Genomic DNA, 18,406 nt, shown 5'->3' on the forward strand with positions numbered 1-18,406 from the left:
TGTAAAGGTCTACTCTTGCTTACAAGGTTATGCTTATTTTTTTGGGAAGGTGGGCACAAGGGGGTCAACCAAGAAAATGTATTAAAATTGCAGTGAAATTTGTGATTGAAGTGAAATTGCTTTGCGAGTTTTATAGTCCATCTCAGACATAGGATGACTCTTTTTATGGGGAAACATTCCAATCCTCTGGGCTTTTAATATATTGCTGCTTATAGTACCATTTAGGAAACTTTATTATAATAGTTAAAGGTTAAGACTGTGAGGGTTTGGGCTAAGACAGTAACAGAAGGATAGATAGAAAAGGATGGATAGAAGATGTTGAGGTAGAACCAAGACTTGTCTTGGATGATTGGGTGAGTGGTGAGCTACTCATTAGGATAGGAGATAATAATATATCAGTTATGAACAAGCTTATATTTGAAGTTCTTACAGGACAGGTAAGAAGAAAGTTACAGAAGATAAGTTAAAACTTGAACCTGGTACTCATGGAAGCCTGGGTTGGAGAAATATTTTGGTCAGTTGAAGCCATAGGCATAGATGAGAAAGCTTAGGGAGAGTGTGTTGGGTGAGAAAAGGGCCTTGGGTAGAGCCTGGAGAGCACCAGCATTTAAAGAGGGGACAAAGAGGATTAGGAAGGAGTGAACAGAGAGCAAGAAGGAGAAACGAGATAGTAGTGTCATGGAAGCTGAAGAACTGGGGCTTCAAGAAGAGGCTAGTGGTGTCAGATTTCTCACTGGTTGCCCCTCTCTCAAGATTATGAACCTCATTTATTCCTATCTGTTATATTGACATCAGAGTGAGACCATTTGTTTTTTCTTCACTCGTGTAAAGTCAACTATGAAGAGTTTTTTCAAGTCTCTTCCCTGTTAGCCATACCACAGTTCTGGCTGTGGTATATAAACTTAGCAATCCTGCTTTCTTTTGATTTCCAGTTGGCTCTAATAATCACTCGCTGTTATAACTGTTCCCAGCATGTGAAACATATCAACCTTCTGCAGTCTCTCATCAGCATAGTAGCTTTATTCTTACTTGTTTATTTTCCAGTTTCCAATAGCACTTACTCTTTCAACCCTACTGTGATATGTGTGACTTTTCTTCTGTCCCCCACCTTGAGATGCTGTGTGAATTTTGTCCTCTCTCCTTCTACACAGGTTTTATTAGCTACATTATCCACCTTACTGCTCCTATTCCTTATTCCTCCTATCCTGCTCTTCTGTCACTGGTAGCTCCATTGCTGGTCACTTGTTCCCCTTTCTCCTTTTTTTTTCCCTCCCTAATGTATTATGTGGTAGTATCTAATATTCATTTTGGAACTTCTCATTTATCTTTAGTATTTCTTTGTCTTATTTCCAGGACTAGATTGTTCATTTCTTAGGGGCAAGGAGGGCATCTTCACTTACTGTGAATTTGCCTAGCTCAGAATCTTGTATACATGTGTGCACATATACTGTTGATTGAGTTAACAGAACAGGAACTTCCCCAGAGCTCTGGGGATGAGGCATAAACAGAGCTCTCAGACTTCTCTTAGTTGGGCCATTTGAGCAGATGTAGATAAGAGATTTCTCACAGAAAATATCCTCATTGTTTGGGCTTTATTCCCCAGAGTTCCCTGAAGAACAGATTTTCTTCTTTATCTGTCCAAGTCAAGCTGTAAAGAAAGACCTCTGGCTGTTTCTTTTAGCTATTGGCTTGAGACGCTATTTAAGACTTGCTTTGGGAATATTGTATATGTATCCCCAAGCAATTTTTCTTTTCCAGATTCAAAAGATTTGGGGTTGTTACATATATTTTTCCAAGGCTAATCAGTTAATTAGGCTGAATGAAACTGTGTGCCAAAAGCTCAGCTTCCCCACTGTGAATGCCCTAACATAGTGGCTGGGTTTGGTCACCTACTTTTTGGTTTTGAACAGCTCTCCAGATAGCTTGGAAGTTTTTAGAGATGGGAGCTAGGTCCTATATTGTGTGTCTTCCCCAATGTACCAAGCCATATGAATTGTACATGTCAGTAAACATAAATGAAAAAATGAACTCAGTACTTTTCTGTTCTGCTGTATTTATATAAAAGGGGCAAATTTGCTTGCTTCACTTGTTTTCAACACACTTGATATGAATTTTATGGCTATAAGGCCACATCCCAAACTAGTGAATCTGAGAACATGTATCTTAATAGTACAACAGGGAAGCCAAGCTATCTCTAAAGCACAAACTTGAAACTTCTACATGTGATGAATAGCTGTTGTTTTCCTGAGAATACCTTTCTGCTTTTCCTGCTGGAATTGGCCTTTTCTCATCTTTCTTGCATTTCCCCTCAAATAACCTTGTGTTTCCATAAGAGCTTTCTGGAGAATGTTTTTAGCATTAACATAAGCGTTTGCTTGTTTCACCTTAAGTCCATAATTATTTTTGAGTTAGCCCTTCCAAGCTGATATTCTTCCATGTATGACACTGCTTTTGCTTGTGGTCACCTGGCTCCCTGGAATAATTTCTTTTTAAATAATTTTTCCTAGTTATTATTACAGGAAAATCATTGTGTTTATCATTATCCTGTGATCATTTTGTTTATCAGTGACAGTACCTGCTTTAACTGATAATGAACTAGCACACTCCAGTGTCCCTCACCTGCCTCTGACCACATGTTCCCATCAAACTTAGATCTTCTAATGGGCCCTTTTACTTTTGCTTGGATTCCCTTTCATATTTGTCATAAAGAAGACTTGCTTTTTCCTCATAGTTCCCTGTATCCAGAGGTATAAGTTGCAGGCAGTGCTAGTATTACAATAAAACATATAAAACTGTTGCTTAAGTTTGGAGATTGTAGGCAGACATTCCTGGCAATAATGCCCTCATTGCTTGGCTTCATTGTTCTTGTGAAACTGTATTAGTCTAACAATGATTGTAGCTCCAAAGGAGAGGGGACAGACTGACAGAGGCATTTTTCTGTGCATACCCTACATAGGTCTCTGGGAACCTAAAGAGTGGTTGCAGGATTAGGGACATTTTGATTTTTCCCTGATGACAGGATCCTGATCAGGACATACTCAAGGTTTAGCAAAACAGGAGATGTAGATGTTTCTTTCATATTACCTGGGTTTCTAAAAAAGGGCTTTCTTCTTTCCTTCAGTGAGATTAGTCGTCTGGACCTGGGTCTAAGTGTGGAAGTATGGAACAAAGGACTGATCTGGGACACCATGGTGGGGACTGTGTGGATTGCACTGAAGACAATTCGTCAGTCAGATGAGGTCAGTCAGTGCATTGCCCATTTGGAGGTAGGGTTCTAGCCCTTGCTTCTCCACATCCTAGCTCCATTCAGCTAATGTTCATCCATATATCTCAGATTTCTCTGCCCCCTTTCTAATTAGAGGACATAAAACCATCCTAATGTCACCGAGAGGTTCAGGGGATTTTATCTAAGGCCTTCCCTCTGCCCTGTGACTTAACTCAGAGGTGCCAGAGTACCTATTTAGCCTTATCAGGTAGATAGGCCCTTCTGAGTACTCTGTGTGTGTGTGGTGGTGGTGGGGTGGGTGGGATCAGCAGGGTGAAGGAGGGGAGTGTGAGGGAGGGGGAGAGAGAAAAAGAGAGAGAGAGAGAGAGAGAGAGAGAGAGAGAGAGGGAGATCTAGGATACCTGTGGCTTCTGCATTCCCTCTAAGACACTGTTCTGAGAGGAGTCCCATTAAACTTCCTCAGCCAGCTCTTTGAGTCACCTATCCCAGGGACCTGATTTCAGTCTTCCTTCTTCCACATATAACCCTAACAGAGTTTAAGGAACTACAGGCTTGGCAATTGGTAATCACACTTGTCTTAATACACTATTTTCAAGACTGAATTTCCACTCCACTTTACCAGATTAGAACATAACTCAGCATAATTTCCCTATGACACTCACTTTGAATATTTTCACTGTGGTCCCAGTTCAGGTCAACTTAACTAGCCATGTTACTAGCTCTTTAGTGATTAGAAATAGTGACACATTAAGTGACATAGTCATTAAGTATTGTACAGATTAAATATTGATCCATGGAGATGCTTTGCTTTTGAGTTTAGCACTCTGGAAATTCTGTCCTCGGTGGGCTGGCAGAAAGCTGAGCACAGTGAAAGCTGCTCTCCCACCAAAGAGGGAGAACAGAAGCCACATACAGCAGAGGCAGGTGGTGACTCAGATGTGTTTGCCTCATTAGGATATGTGAATGGCCCTCAGAAGCTCTCTGACAAGGAAAATGAGAGAAAAAGACCTGGCCCTTTAACCGAGAGGGGAGTCATGAAAGAGTGAAGTTTAATCTTAGGTCTCTTTTCTAGGAAGGGCCTGGGGAATGGTCCACGTTGGAGGCAGAGACATTAATGAAAGATGATGAGATCTGTGGAACTAAAAACCCAACTCCCCATAAAATTTTGCTGGATACAAGATTTGAGTTGCCTTTTGGTGAGTCTGATTAGATTTTAAAAAACATTTAATACTTTTTACCACATTGTTTGAAATTGTTTGTTAGTTGTTTTCTTACTGTGTCTTTTGTCAGCCATATCCTTTCAGGGCATTCTGTCTTCCACTCCATGCCCTGTAACACCTAGCTCAGGAATGTGCAAAGTAGACTCTAGAATGGTGCTCATTAAAGAATCCACACTGAAAGCATTCTTTTCAAGTCATTTAGTTTCTTATAACTATTTATTATAATAAAATACCTGCTTATCAGAGAATATCAATGATTTATTCTTTTGATAATATTTTGACATTTATTGCCTTGAAGTGAATATATACCTTGTGATTTGTTAATTTAAGCATTAAAATAGCACTAATAAATAGAATAGTAATTTACAAAGTAATTTAAAAAATCACACAAAAAGGGCTTCCCTGGTGGCTCAGTGGTTAAGAATCCACTTGCCAACTCAGGGGACAGGGTTCTAGCCCTGGTCCGGGAAGATCCCACGTGCTGTGGAGCAACTAAGCCCATGCGCTGCAACTACTGAGCCTGTGCTCTAGAGCCTGCGAGCCACAACTACTGAGCCTGCACCTAGAGCCTGTACTCCGCAACAAGAGAAGCCACTGCAATGAGTAGCCCATGCACCACAATGAAGAGTAGCCCCGGCTCAACACAACTAGAGAAAGCCGACGCAGCAATGAAGACCCAACACAGCCAAAAAAAGAAAAAAGAAAAAAATCACACAAAAATACATGTTCCTTATAAAAATTCAAATAGCATGGAAATGTACATGGATAAAAAGTTAAGTTTCTCTTCCTCCTTCTTTTGACCTCCTTTGCATTCCCCAGAAATAAATCACTGTTAACTTTCTTGTGTCTTGGTTTAGGCACAAGAAATTTCTTCTCTAGAAATTTATTTTGACAAAATTTGGGTCATACTCTATGTACTATATATGGTGATAGTATTGTATAAACTAAAGCATATTATCTTGGACATCATTTCATGTTATACTTTAAGATCTATCTTGCTGATCTCAACAGCTGCTTTATATCATAAGTTATCTAACCAATCCTTTTTTTTTTTTTGCAATCCTTTATTGATTGACATGTAGGTTGTTTCCAGTTTTTTTTTATATACCACTGTAACGAACAGCTTTATCTATGCCCATTTATGAATCTAGGATAAATTCCTTAAAGTAGAATTTAAGGAATAGGTCAAATCTACAAACAAGAAATAATGGAGAGGGTGTGGAGAAAAGGGAAGCTTCCTACACTGTTGATGGGAAAGAAGATTGGTACAGCCACTATGGAGAACAGTATGGAGGTTCCTTAAAAAACTAAAAATAGAACTACCCTATGACCCACCAATCCCACTACTGGTCATATACCCAGAGAAAACCATAATTCAAAACAACACATGCACCCCAATGTTCATTGCAGCACTACTTAAAATAGCCAGGACATGGAAGCAACCTAAATGTCCATCAATATAGGAATGGATAAAGAGGATGTGGTACATGTATACAATGGAATATTACTCAGCCATAAAAAGGAACGAAATTGGGTCATTTGTAGAGATGTGGATGGACCTAGAGAGTGTCATACGGAGTGAAGTAAGTCAGAAAGAAAGAGAAAAACAAATATCGTATATTAATGCATATATGTGTAATCTAGAAAAATGGTATAGATGATCTTATTTGCAAAGCAGAAATAGAGACACAGACGTAGAGAACAAACAGTATGGATACCAAGGTGGAAAGCAGGGCAGGTGGGAGGAATTGGGAGATTGGGATTGACATATACACACTACTGATACTATGTATAAGAGATAACTAATGAAAACATACTGCGTAAAGCACAGGCAAGTCTACTCTGGGGACCTAAAAGGAAGGAAATCCAAAAAAGAGGGGATATATGTATATGTATAGCTGATTCATTTTGCTGTACAGTAGAAAGTAACACAACATTGTAAACCAACTATACTCCAATAAAAATTAATTAAATAAAGAATAGGTCACAAGGTATGTGTATCGTTATTCTTCCTAGTACTGCCAAGTTGCTTGTGTTAAAAAAAAAAGATTGTACCAGTTTATATTTCTGCCAACTATGTCTCAGGTGTCTCTTTTCTGCATATCTTTGCCAACATTTTGTAATTTCCCAATTTTTTTTTTTTTTTTGTGGTATGCGGGCCTCTCACTGTTGTGGCCTCTCCCGTTGTGGAGGACAGGCTCCGGACGCGCAGGCTCAGTGGCCATGGCTTACGGGCCCAGCCGCTCCGCGGCATGTGGGATCCTCCCGGGTCGGGGCATGAACCTGTGTCCCCTGCATCGGCAGGCGGACTCTCAACCACTGCGCCACCAGGGAGCCCCTGTAATTTCCCAATTTTTAAATGTTGGTATCTTGTCTAATTTAACTTTATTCAGTTTTAATTTTGACTGTTTACTGATATTCATGTATACTATTGTTGTTGCTGCTGTCTTATGATTTCAGTCTATTTATATCTTGTACCTTATGGTGAATTGAGCAAAAATGGCATGATTTTCCAGTAAGCTCAGAAATAACTAAACTCAGAGCAACTATTACTTCAGAAAAATAGAAAAGAAGACTTTCTTGGGTGTCTGTAGCCAAGTTGCAGGTGAAGAGAAAAGCAATTGGAGTTCTTGCTTGTGGCTTAGTTGCTTGTATTCTTAATGCTGTGTTCTCAGCTGTACTAGTCTGGAACGGAGTTTCTGTCTTGTTGAATCGGGAGGGGGGTGGGTGGGGATGGGTCTTGGTTCAAATACAGCAGAAATTGGCTATTCTTAAAGTTGTAGTAGATTTTCTTGAATATATATTTCTTCATTTGCTGTGTGCTCTTAGGACCATTTCTAGAGACTTTAAATGGTATTTATTTTTCTGATTTGGCAAAAAAAAATAATAAAAATTAAAAAAGAAAATCAAACGTACCCATATATTCAGCACAAAAGAGAAACACTGAGACAAAATATGGATCAGGTCAACTTTGGTGACATTTAAACAGGTACACTTTTTAGTAATCCACATGAAGGAATCAAATACAGTCCTTTCTCCTTTGTCCCTCCTATCCAAAATTTCACCTCCTTCCCCTCAAACCGCTCTTCAGCAATTGGTGGCAATATTTCAAAGTCTTATAATAAAATCTTCAAGAAATTTACTACCTAATTTGTACAGCACTCCTCAGCCATAAAATGGTTTACTTTGCACTTGTTGAAAATAAGTGAGAGAGGAGGAAGAGCTGCTCTGCTGCAGTCTATACGTTCTGATGTAGAACAAATTCACCAAGATACATTGTTAAGTAGAAAACAGCAAGGGACAGTGAATGTGTTAGAATATGCTACTATTTGTGTTTTTAATAGGGGTTGGGGGTCTACATATATGCTTATAGATTCAAAGACTGCCCCTGGAACGATATACGAGAAAGTATTAATTGTGGTAGCCTATAAGAAAGAAAGATAACTGATTTGTGAGGGAGACCTAATTTTCCCTGAGTAACTTTTTAAACCATTGTGCATGTATTACTACCTCACCCCTCAAAATAGTTTTAAGGAGAAAAATACAGAGCTACAAGGATGTTTATTGCAGTACTATTTATAACAGTACAAACTTTGAACAATCTAAGTACCTAACAAGAGGAGTGGTTAAATATATTACAGTTTAAATTAAAAGCCCAGGCTCTGGAGCCAAATCAACTATGATTTTTAAATTTTTATTTTATTTCTTTCGTTTTGGCTGTGTTGGGTCTTCATTGCTGCACTCGGGCTTTCTCTACTTGCAACGAGTGGGAGCTACTCTTCCTTGCGGTGTGTGGGTTTCTCATTGCGGTGGCTTTGCTTGTTGTGAAGCACAGGCTCTAGGCGTACGGGCTTCAGTAGTTGTGGCGCACGGGCTCTAGAGTGCAGGCTCAGTAGTTGTGGCGCACAGGCTTAGTTGTTCCGCGGCATGTGGGATCTTCCCGGACCAGGGCTCGAACCCGTGTCCCCTGCACTGGCAAGTGGATTCTTAACTACTGTGCCACCAGGGATGCCCACATTTGATGTTTTTAAAAGATGTTGCATTTTTCTTTTGGAAGTTGTTATAGTCCATCTTATATATATACAATGAGGGTATGTGTACCATTTTTCTTTACTCTTTTTTTAATGTGGTAAAATACATGTAACATAAAATTAAATATCTCAACCATTTAAAAGATACAGTTCAGTGGTATGAATACATTCATAACGCTGTGCAACCATCACCACTATTCATATCCATAGTTCTTTTCATCTTGCAAAACTGAAACTCTATACCCATTAAACAATAACTCCCCATTCCCCTCTGCCCCCAGCCCCTGGCAACCACCATTCTACTTTCTATCTCCAATTTTGACTACTCTAAGTACCTCATACAATTGGAATCATACAGTATTTGTTTTTTTGTGACTGGCTTATTTCACTTAGCATAATATCCTCAAGGTTCATCTATGCTGTAGCGTATGTCAAAATTTGCTCCCTTTTTACGACTGAATGATATTCCCTAGTATGTCTATATCACATTTTGCTTATCTGTTCATTCATTGATGGGCACTTAGGTTGCTTCCACATTTTAGCTATTATGAATAATGCTGTGAACATGGGTATGCAAATATCTCTTTGAGATTCTGCTTTCAGTTCTTTTGGGTGCATACCCAGAAGTGGAATTTCTGGATCATATGGTAATTCTATTTTTAATTTTTTGAAGAATCATCATACTGTTCTCCATAGTAGCTGTACCATTTTACACTCCCACCAACAGTGTACGAGGGTTCTAATTTCTCCACATCCTCGCTAACACTTGTTATTTTGTTTTTTTGGGTTTTTTTCCCTGTTTTTTTGATAGTAGCCATCCCAATGGGTGTGAAGTGGTATCTCATTGTAGTTTTGACTTGTATTTCCCTAATGATTGAGCATCTTTTTATGTGTTTTTCGGCTATTTTTATATCTTCTTTGGAGAAACATCTATCAAGTCCTTTGCCCATTTTTGAATTGGGTTTTTGTTATTGTTGAGTTTTAGGAGTTCTTTATATATTCTGGGGATTAATCCCTTATCAGATCTATGATTTGCAAATATTTTCTCCTATTCTGTGGGTTACCTTTTCATTCTGTTGATACTGTCTTTTGATGCAGAAAAGTTTTTAATTTTAATGAAGTCTAATTTGTCTATTTTTTGTTGTTGTTGCCTGTGCCTTTGGTGTCCTATCCAAGAAATCACTGCTAAATCCAGTGTTGTGCAGTTTGGGCCCTATGTTTTTTTCTAAGAGTTTTCCAGTTTTGGGTCTTGCATTTAGGTTTTGATCCATTTTGAGTTAATTTTTCTATATGATGTTAAATAAGGGTCCACCTTCATTTTGTGCATTGTAGATACTCAGTTATCCTAGCACCATTTCTTTATTTTTCTTAAATTAATTTTTATTGGAGTATAGTTGATTTACAATGTTGTGTTAGTTTCTGCTGTACAGCAAAGTGAATCAGTTATACATATACATATATCCACTCTTTTTTAGATTCTTTTCCCATATAGGTCATTACAGATTATTGAGTAGCGTTCCCTGTGCTATATAGTAGGTCCTTATTAGTTATCTATTTTATATATATGTCAATCCCAATTTCGCAATTTATCCCTCCTCCCCCATTAGTAACCATAAGTTTGTTTTCTACATCTGTGACCCTATTTCTGTTTTGTAAATAGGTTCATTTGTACCATTTGTTTTTTAGATTCCACATATAAGTGATATCATATATTTGTCTTTCTCTGTCTGACTTCACTCAGTATGACAATCTCTAGGTCCATCCATTTTGCTGCAAATGGCATTATTTCATTCTTTTTTATGGCTGAGTAATAGTCCATTGTATACATGTACCACATCTTCTTTATCCATTCATCTGTTGATAGACATTTAGGTTGCTTCCATGTCCTGGCTATTGTAAATAGTGCTGCAATGAACATTGGGGTGCATATATCTTTTTGAATTATGGTTTTCTCCAGGTATATGCCCAGGCGTGGGATTGCTGGATCATATGGTAGCTCTATTTTTAGTTTTTTAAGGAACCTCTGTTAGTGGCTGTACAAAGTTACTTTCCCACCAACAGTGTAGGAGGGTTCCCTTTTCTCCACACCCTCTCCAGCATTTATTGTTTGTAGATTTCTTAATGATGGCCATTCTGACTGGTGTGAGGTGATACCTCATTGTGGTTTTGATTTGCATTTCTGTAATAATTAGCGATGTTGAGCATCTTTTCATGTGCCTCTTGGCCATCTGTATGTCTTCTTTGGAGAAATGTCTATTTAGATCTTCTGCCCATTTTTTGATCGGGTTGTTTGTTTTTTGATATTGAGCTGCATGAGCTGTTGGTATATTTTGGAGATTGATCCCTTTTTGCTCACTTTGTTTGCAAATATTTTCTCCCATTCTATGGGTTGTCTTTTCATTTTGTTTATGGTTTCCTTTGCTGTGAGAGCTTTTAAGTTTCATTAGTTCCCTTTTGTTTTTATTTTCATTATTCTAGGAGGTGGATCAAAAAAGATCTTGCTGTGATTTATGTCAGAGAGTGTTCTGCCTATGTTTTCTCTCTTTTTTAAAAAAAATTTATTTTTTTTTAAATAAGATTTTATTTATTTTTGAATTTTTAATTCAGGTATAGTTGATCCACTATGTTGTGTCAGTTTCAGGTGTATAGCAAAGTGATCCAGTTATAATACATAGACATCTGTTCTTTTTCAGATTCTTTTCCCTCATAGGTTACCACAAAATATTGAGCATAGTTCCCTGTGCTATACAGCAGGTCCCCATTTTCTGTCCATTTTATATTTAGTAGTGCCAGCACCATTTCTCTTTTTTTAAAAAATAAATTTATTTATTTATTTTTGGCTGCATTGGCTCTTTGTTTCTGTGCACGGGCCTCCTCTAGTTGTGGCGAGTGGGGGCTACTCCTTGTTGTGGTGCACGGGCTTCTTGTTGCAGTGGCTTCTCTTGTTGCGGAGCACGGGCTCTAGGCGCATGGGCTTTGGTAGTTGTGGCACATGGGCTCAGTAGTTGTGGCTCACAGGCTCTAGAGCGCAGGCTCAGTAGTTGTGGCAATGGGCTTAGTTGCTCCGCAGCATGTGAGATCTTCCCGGACCAGGGCTTGAACCAGTGTCGCCTGCATTGGCAGGCAGATTCTTAACCACTGCATCACCAGGGAAGTCCCAGCACCATTTCTTTTTCTTTTTTTTTTTTTTTTGCGGTACACAGGCCTCTCACCGCTGTGGCTTCGCCCGTTGCGGAGCACAGGCTCCGGACGCGCAGGCTCAGCGGCCATGGCTCACGGGCCCAGCCACTCCGCGGCACGTGGGATCTTCCCGTACCGGGGCACGAACCCGTGTCCCCTGCATCGGCAGGCGGACTCCCAACCACTGCGCCACCAGGGAAGCCCAGCACCATTTCTTGAAAGGACACTTTTCCCCATTGAATGTTCTTGGTACCCTTGAAAAAAATCATTTGATCATATATGTAAGGGCTTATTTCTGGGCTCTCTATTCTCTTTTATTGGTCTATATGTCTGTCTTTATGTCAGTAGCATACTGTTTTGATTTACTATAGCTTTTTAAAAAAAATTTATTTTATTTATTTATTTTTGGCTGCTTTGGTTCTTCATTGCCGTGCATGGCTTTCTCTAGTTGTGTCAAGCAGGGGCTTTTCTTCAGTGCAGTGTGCGGGCTTCTCATTGCTGTGACCTCTATTGTTGCGGAGCATGGGCTCTGGGCACGTGGGCTTCAGTAGTTGTGACACATGGGCTCAGTAGTTGTGGCTCGCGGGCTCTAGAGCTCAGGCTCAGTAGTAGTGGCGCATGGGCTTAGTTGCTCTGTGGCATGTGGGGTCTTCCTGGGCCAGGGCTCAAACCTGTGTTCCCTGCATTGGCAGGCGGATTCTTAACCACTGTGCCACCAGGGAAGCCCTACTATAGCTTTTTAATAGGTTTTGAAATAAGGAAATATGAGTCCTCTAGCTTTGTTCTTCCTTTTCAAGAATATTTTGGGTATTTGAGGTCTGTTGAGATTCCATATGGATGGGGTTTTATATTTCTGTAAAAAAAAAATTGGGATTTTAATAGTGACTGTGTTGAATCTTTCCATCACTTTAGGAGGTATTGACATCTTAACAATATTAAGTCTTCTGATCCATTGGGAATAATAATATATTATTTTGGTTTTTGTGAAGATGCAAGATAATGTTCATGGCAAGAACCAAGCCATCAGTAAAATTAGTCCATTACCACCACCCTTCTAACTTAGATTGTATGATTGAATAAAGTATTATCAACCTATGATTAAATTATCAGCCTGGTAATGTGGTTTCTTCTTTTTTGTGATAGATATCCCAGAGGAGGAAGCCAGATATTGGACCTACAAATTGGAGCAAATCAATGCCTTGGGAACTGACAATGAGGTAGGAACTGTTTTTTACAATGTAAAGAGTGTCTTTATAGGACGCTTTAAGGGAGCGACCCAGGAACATGTTGAAGAATGAAAGAATTTAAACTGCATTAGAGAAAAAAGGTAGCTAGAAGATTGCCTATTATTAGAAAGGTCTATCTGCTTTTTCTTTTCTTCCCATTGTCCCCCAGAAGTGGCTGAATTGGCCCCAGTCTGGCTCTAGACTGTTGGGGAGCAAGCTTATACTAGGGAATCTGTCCTCTTGTTACACAGATGAGCAAAAGCCTCTTTTTCCTGCTTGTTCCCAGATTTTTGGATATGTATCCTTATTGTGTGCTTTTTTAAGGAATGTTTAGACTATTGCATTGCTTAGTCCTGCTGTCCTAACTTATTTCCAGAGATGAGTTTTGTGCACAGAATAGAACACAATCAACTCAACCTGAGCCAGCAAGAATGGGGAGTGTTTTCGTTGGTGGTGGTGGAGGGAAAAGATAAGTTTTTTTACTTTAGGGCATGTTGGGCTATAAGAAAATTTGTCTGGTAAGCAACCTGTTAGGAAACGTCTGGTAAGCAACCTCATGTGAGAATCTGAAGCTCAGGGTATGATGAGGTCGGGTATAGAGTTTGGATTTATCAACATATTTGTAGCAATTGAAGTCATAGGAATAGAAGAGCTCACTCAGGTAAAGTATGTAGAAAGAGTATTGAAGAACAGGGACAAAACCTTGGGAAACATCAAAGGTAGAATCCTGAGAAACAAAAGAGACTGAGAAAGAGCTGCCTGAAAGAGAGAGTAGGAGAACCAGAAAAAGGTTTATGGAACAAAGGAAAAAAAAAGTTTTGAGGCAGAAATTCTTGACTGTGTGAAATATTACCGAGAGCAAAGAAGATGAGTAATGAAGTGGAGCCATTGGATTTGTCAATTAATGGTCAATATCCATAGGTTAGTACAGGAAGCCAAAATGCAGTGATTTGATGCGTGTTAGTTTCCCAGGGCTGCCAAAAAAAGTACCACATACTGTTGGCTTACAGCAACAGAAATTTATTCTCTCACAGTTCTGGTGGCTAAAATTCTGACATCAGGTGTTGGTGGGATCAGTTCCTTCTGGAGGTTTTGAGGAAGAAGCTCTCCCATGCCTTTCTTCTACTTTCTGGTGCTTCCTAGCAGTCTTTGCTGTTCCTTGGCTTATAGACACATTATTTCAGTCTCTGTCTCCACTATCACATGCCTTCCTGGGTTATGTCTGCCTGTCCTCACAATACGTTTGATTTCAATGGAAATCAAATTTCCATTGATTTTTGTGGGGGCACCAGTCATTGGATTGACTTGATTATATCTGCAGAGACGCTATTTCCAGATAAGGTCACATTCATAGGTACTGGGGATTAGGATTTCACAACATATCTTTTTTTTTTTTTTTCTTTTGTAGGCAGATTATATCTTGCCTCTCTTTTAGTGATGTTAAAATTACACAGTGGATTCAACTTGGTGTCAGCCTATTTCATCCATTTTAAAGTGATCCCACAAGCCTTTTACCTAATGGTTTTAGCAGCAAATAATAATCATTATTTTATTAGGGTTGCACAATGATGATTTTCTAATTTTATCATCTCTTCAGCATTTATTATCTATGATTTGTCTGCCTCATCAGCTATTTGGTTCACTTGAAATAAAGTCCGTGCAAGAAAAACATTCTCTTTAGCAATTTTCAAAATAATGAGTGTTGCATAAGCAGCTTCTCAAGGTGACCAGTGAGTTGTTTTCTTTTTTTTTAGTGGCATATTATTATCAATTTATGGATTTTGATATATTTGTGTTTCAATCCATTGCAATCTTTATTCTTTTTGATACTAAACTCGTCTCATCTTTGGTTAGTGGGAGCGTCTTCCTTTCTTTTTTCTATTTTTATCATGAAAAAATTTTAAACAAATATAAAAGTTGAAGGACTAGTAAAATGAAACCTGTACACTTATCTCCAAGATTCAGTGATTATCAAAATTTGGTCATACTTGCTGCAAAACCATTTTAAAAACACAATGTAGAATCTTATCTTTTTTTTTTCTTATGGTGTGCAACAGTTGCCATTCACAGCAGCCTCTTGGGTCAAGACTGGCCTAGGCATCTACCACTTGACAGAGTGGAAATGTATCACTATTTATTACTTTTCCTACTCATGGAAAATTAGGTTTTCACTATTATAAATGCATGCTTCAGTGAACATCTCTGACCCTGTTTCTCTCTGCTTATGTATGGGAGATTCTCTGGCTATATACCTGGAAATAGAATTGCTTTGTTGTGGAATGTGCTCTGTGTAACGTTACTAGATGTTGCTAAGTTGTTCTCTAAAATAATTATACCAATTTATATTCCAGTTTTTCTGCTGCTGTGTATCCTTACTGATACTTGTTATTGCCAAATTTAAAATTTGTGCTAATTTAATGAGTTTAGAGCTTTATCATTTAAATTTGCATTTGTCCATTTATTGGTGACATTCATTTAGTCGTTTATTCACCAGATAACTTATTGAACACTGTATACCAGGCCCTGTCGTAGGTGCTTGGTATACATCAGAAGTTAAAACAAAGACCAATGTCCTCTTGGATCAAATAGGAGGAGACAGACAATAAGCAGGAACCTAATAAATATAGTTAAGCATCAAAAGATGAGAAGTCTTCTAGGAGGAAAACCTATTTTCTCCATGCACTTTTTACACTTCTTTTGTTAGGTTTATTCCTAATCATTGTGAATGGTATATTTAAAAACTACACTTTCTAATAGGTCATTGCTATCTATATAAGGCAATGCTACTCAATTTTTTTTTTTAGTATCGATCTTATTCACCAACTCTTATTAATTCTACTAGTTTAGAGATTCCTTTGGGTTTTTTAGTTTTTGCATCTTTGAATAATAAGTTTTAATCTCTTTTCAATACTTATGTCTTATTTTTTAAGTGAAATTTTTACATATGTTTTTATTAACAGACTTAAATATTAAGCAGTTTGTAGAGAGGGCTTCCATATCACATCTTACCCGCCCCCTCCCTCTAGTTTTCCTTATTATTAACATTTTACATTAATATGGTACATTTATTACAATTAATGAGCCAATATTGATATATTATTATTAACTAAAATTTAATATTTTATATTTCTATTTATTTTGTTTTATTAAATAAAAATCCTTAGTTTTTTTTTCAAATTTCCTTAGTTTTTATTTCATGCGTTTTTTCAGTTCCATTACCTCATAACAGACACTGGGTTACATTTAGTTGTAATATCTCCTTCGGCTTCTCTTGGCTGTAATATTTTCTCAGACTTTCCTTGTTTTTGGCGACCACTTATTTTTAAAAATTCATTGTGTAAAACATCCTGTGTAATTTTTAATGGTGAAAGTGGGGAAGCCTTGTCTTTTTCCTGACTATAAGGGGAATGCTTCATAAATCTTGAAGTATGATATTTGCTGTAGATTTTGATAGGTACCCTTTATCAGATTAAGGAAATTCTATTTTCTTTCTGATTTTCTAAGATATTTTGTCATGAAAAAGTAAGGGATTTTATCAGGATCTTTTCTGCATTGTTTGATCACATAGTTTTTCTCCTTTAGTCTGTTTGTGTGGTGAATTGCATGAATAGATTTTCAGATATTGAACTGTCCTTTCATTTAAAGTCCTTCTGGTCATGATACATGAAAATTTATATGCCAGCATTCATACATATACGTACATATTCACACAGAAATATAAAGACTTATTTATGATAAATAAATGTCATATGATTTGGTTTGGTAATCTAGGATTTTTGCATCTGTATTCATAAATGAGATTGGCCTATAATTTTCCTTACTTTTACTACTTTTATTTTCTTGTACATAGGTATTATAGATTTTTTTCCTTAGCTCTCTTAATATTATTAATTAGGCTCTAGCTGGTCTTCAGCATTCTGCTTTGGACCTGAAAGAGATTCATTAAATACGTCTGCTGGAAATATCTACTCTCATCTATTAAGTCTGAATTCTTCTAGTTTAATGCTTAAAGTTTTATGATTTTGTCACTCTTGTGCCTGTGTACTGCCTATAAAAATCACCATTATTTATAATAGTTATTATAACCAAGTCCCTTTGTTACTTTGGAGTGGGTTGTTTAGCCTTTAAGAAGTTTTGAACTTTTTTATGATTGATAGTTTTACTAATACTATTATATTGTTTAAACTGTGCTTGACTTCTGATCCTTCCCCAAAGTAGTAATAGCACTGTCTACCTCTGATATTTGTATTGTAGTTTGTTTCTTGTAAAGTACTTTATATATAAAAGTATATTTATATACAAAAAGTGTTTTGTATTTTGTATCCAACCACTTGAAATGCCCTTCACCACTAACACTCATGTGTAAACCACCATCAATTTTCATCTGGATAATTGCAATAATTAGTCTTATTTCCCCTCTGGTTGCCTATAGTTCTTCTCACACAGCAGCTAGAGTGATTTTTAAAGTATAATGAAGTCATATCCCTCTAGTGTTTAAAACTTTACATACCTTCTCAATAGACTAGAGTAAAATCTAAACTCTTTACCATGATTACAAACTCTATTCCCCCAGTGCCTGAAACAAGGCCTTGCACATAATAGGCACTCAAGAAATATCTGTTGAATGAATGACTCCTTTAGTGTTGGAGAAGCTCTGTCTTGCCCAGAATCTTACAATTTATTAATAAATGGCAGAGTCAGGATGAAAACTCATATTTGCAACTTATATTTGCAAGTTGCTAGACCAAGTTATGTTTTCCCAATCCTCCAATGGGCTCTGAACCAAGCCATTTTTTCTTCCAGACTCTGTGTACCTGTGTTAATTTGTTTATACCTTTTTCTTTTTGTTTTGCCTTCCCAAATCTTGTCCATCTTCAAGACTTGAACTTAATGTGGCTCCCTTTTATAGAACTTTCTTTCTATGGCTTCAGTACTCTGTTTTTAGGTGGTGATAGTGGTGGGTTGTGTTGGGAAGGTTAGAGTATAACTGGGAAGGGGACACTAGTAAATACCAGATGTTGTATTACATGCTTATGTAAGTAATTTCACTTCCCACGTGACCTTGTGAGGGAAGAAGCCTCATCTTTTTAAAGATGAAGAAAACTCAAGTCTCAGAGAGATTTTCAGTTCTACCACCCAAATGGGGAAATCTATATATTATTTGAGTTTTCTGAGTCCTCTGAGCTTCTAAGGCTAAGCCTTCTACAGCTGCCTGGTAGAGCTGGAATGGTGCCCATGTGCCCTTGGTCAGAACAGCCTTCCTGCTATCCTGCTTTAGCCTGTTGCATTGGGCCAATGCCATATCTGTTAGTCTGGCCTGTATGTCAGGATCACACAGGGAAATCAGCAGCAGGATGATCGGTTTCTGTTTGATAAGAAATTTGACTCTAGTCAAATGCTAAACCTTTTTATAGGTAGCTATAGTTTTTTTTTTTGTTGTTTTGTTTTGTTTTTCTCCTTCTTCTTTACTTGGGCCTCTTACTATGTTTTTTTTTTTTTTTTTTTTTTTTTTTTTTTTTTTTC

The 18,406-nt window shown here is 37.7% G+C and overlaps 1 protein-coding gene across 1 annotated transcript in view; it reads left to right on the forward strand.

The window, feature by feature from the left end:
- Nucleotides 1-18,406, forward strand: part of UNC13B (unc-13 homolog B) — a 210,935-nt gene that overhangs the window by 51,231 nt on the left and 141,298 nt on the right. The window contains exons 4-6 of the mRNA XM_024763008.1: nucleotides 3,122-3,239; nucleotides 4,299-4,422; nucleotides 12,801-12,874. Of these exons, the coding sequence (XP_024618776.1) occupies nucleotides 3,122-3,239; nucleotides 4,299-4,422; nucleotides 12,801-12,874 (316 nt within the window). The remainder of the gene's footprint in view (nucleotides 1-3,121; nucleotides 3,240-4,298; nucleotides 4,423-12,800; nucleotides 12,875-18,406) is intronic.

This window comes from Neophocaena asiaeorientalis, unplaced genomic scaffold, assembly GCF_003031525.2.
Source record: "Neophocaena asiaeorientalis asiaeorientalis breed wild unplaced genomic scaffold, Neophocaena_asiaeorientalis_V1.1 scaffold449, whole genome shotgun sequence".
Classification (NCBI taxonomy): domain Eukaryota; kingdom Metazoa; phylum Chordata; class Mammalia; order Artiodactyla; family Phocoenidae; genus Neophocaena; species Neophocaena asiaeorientalis.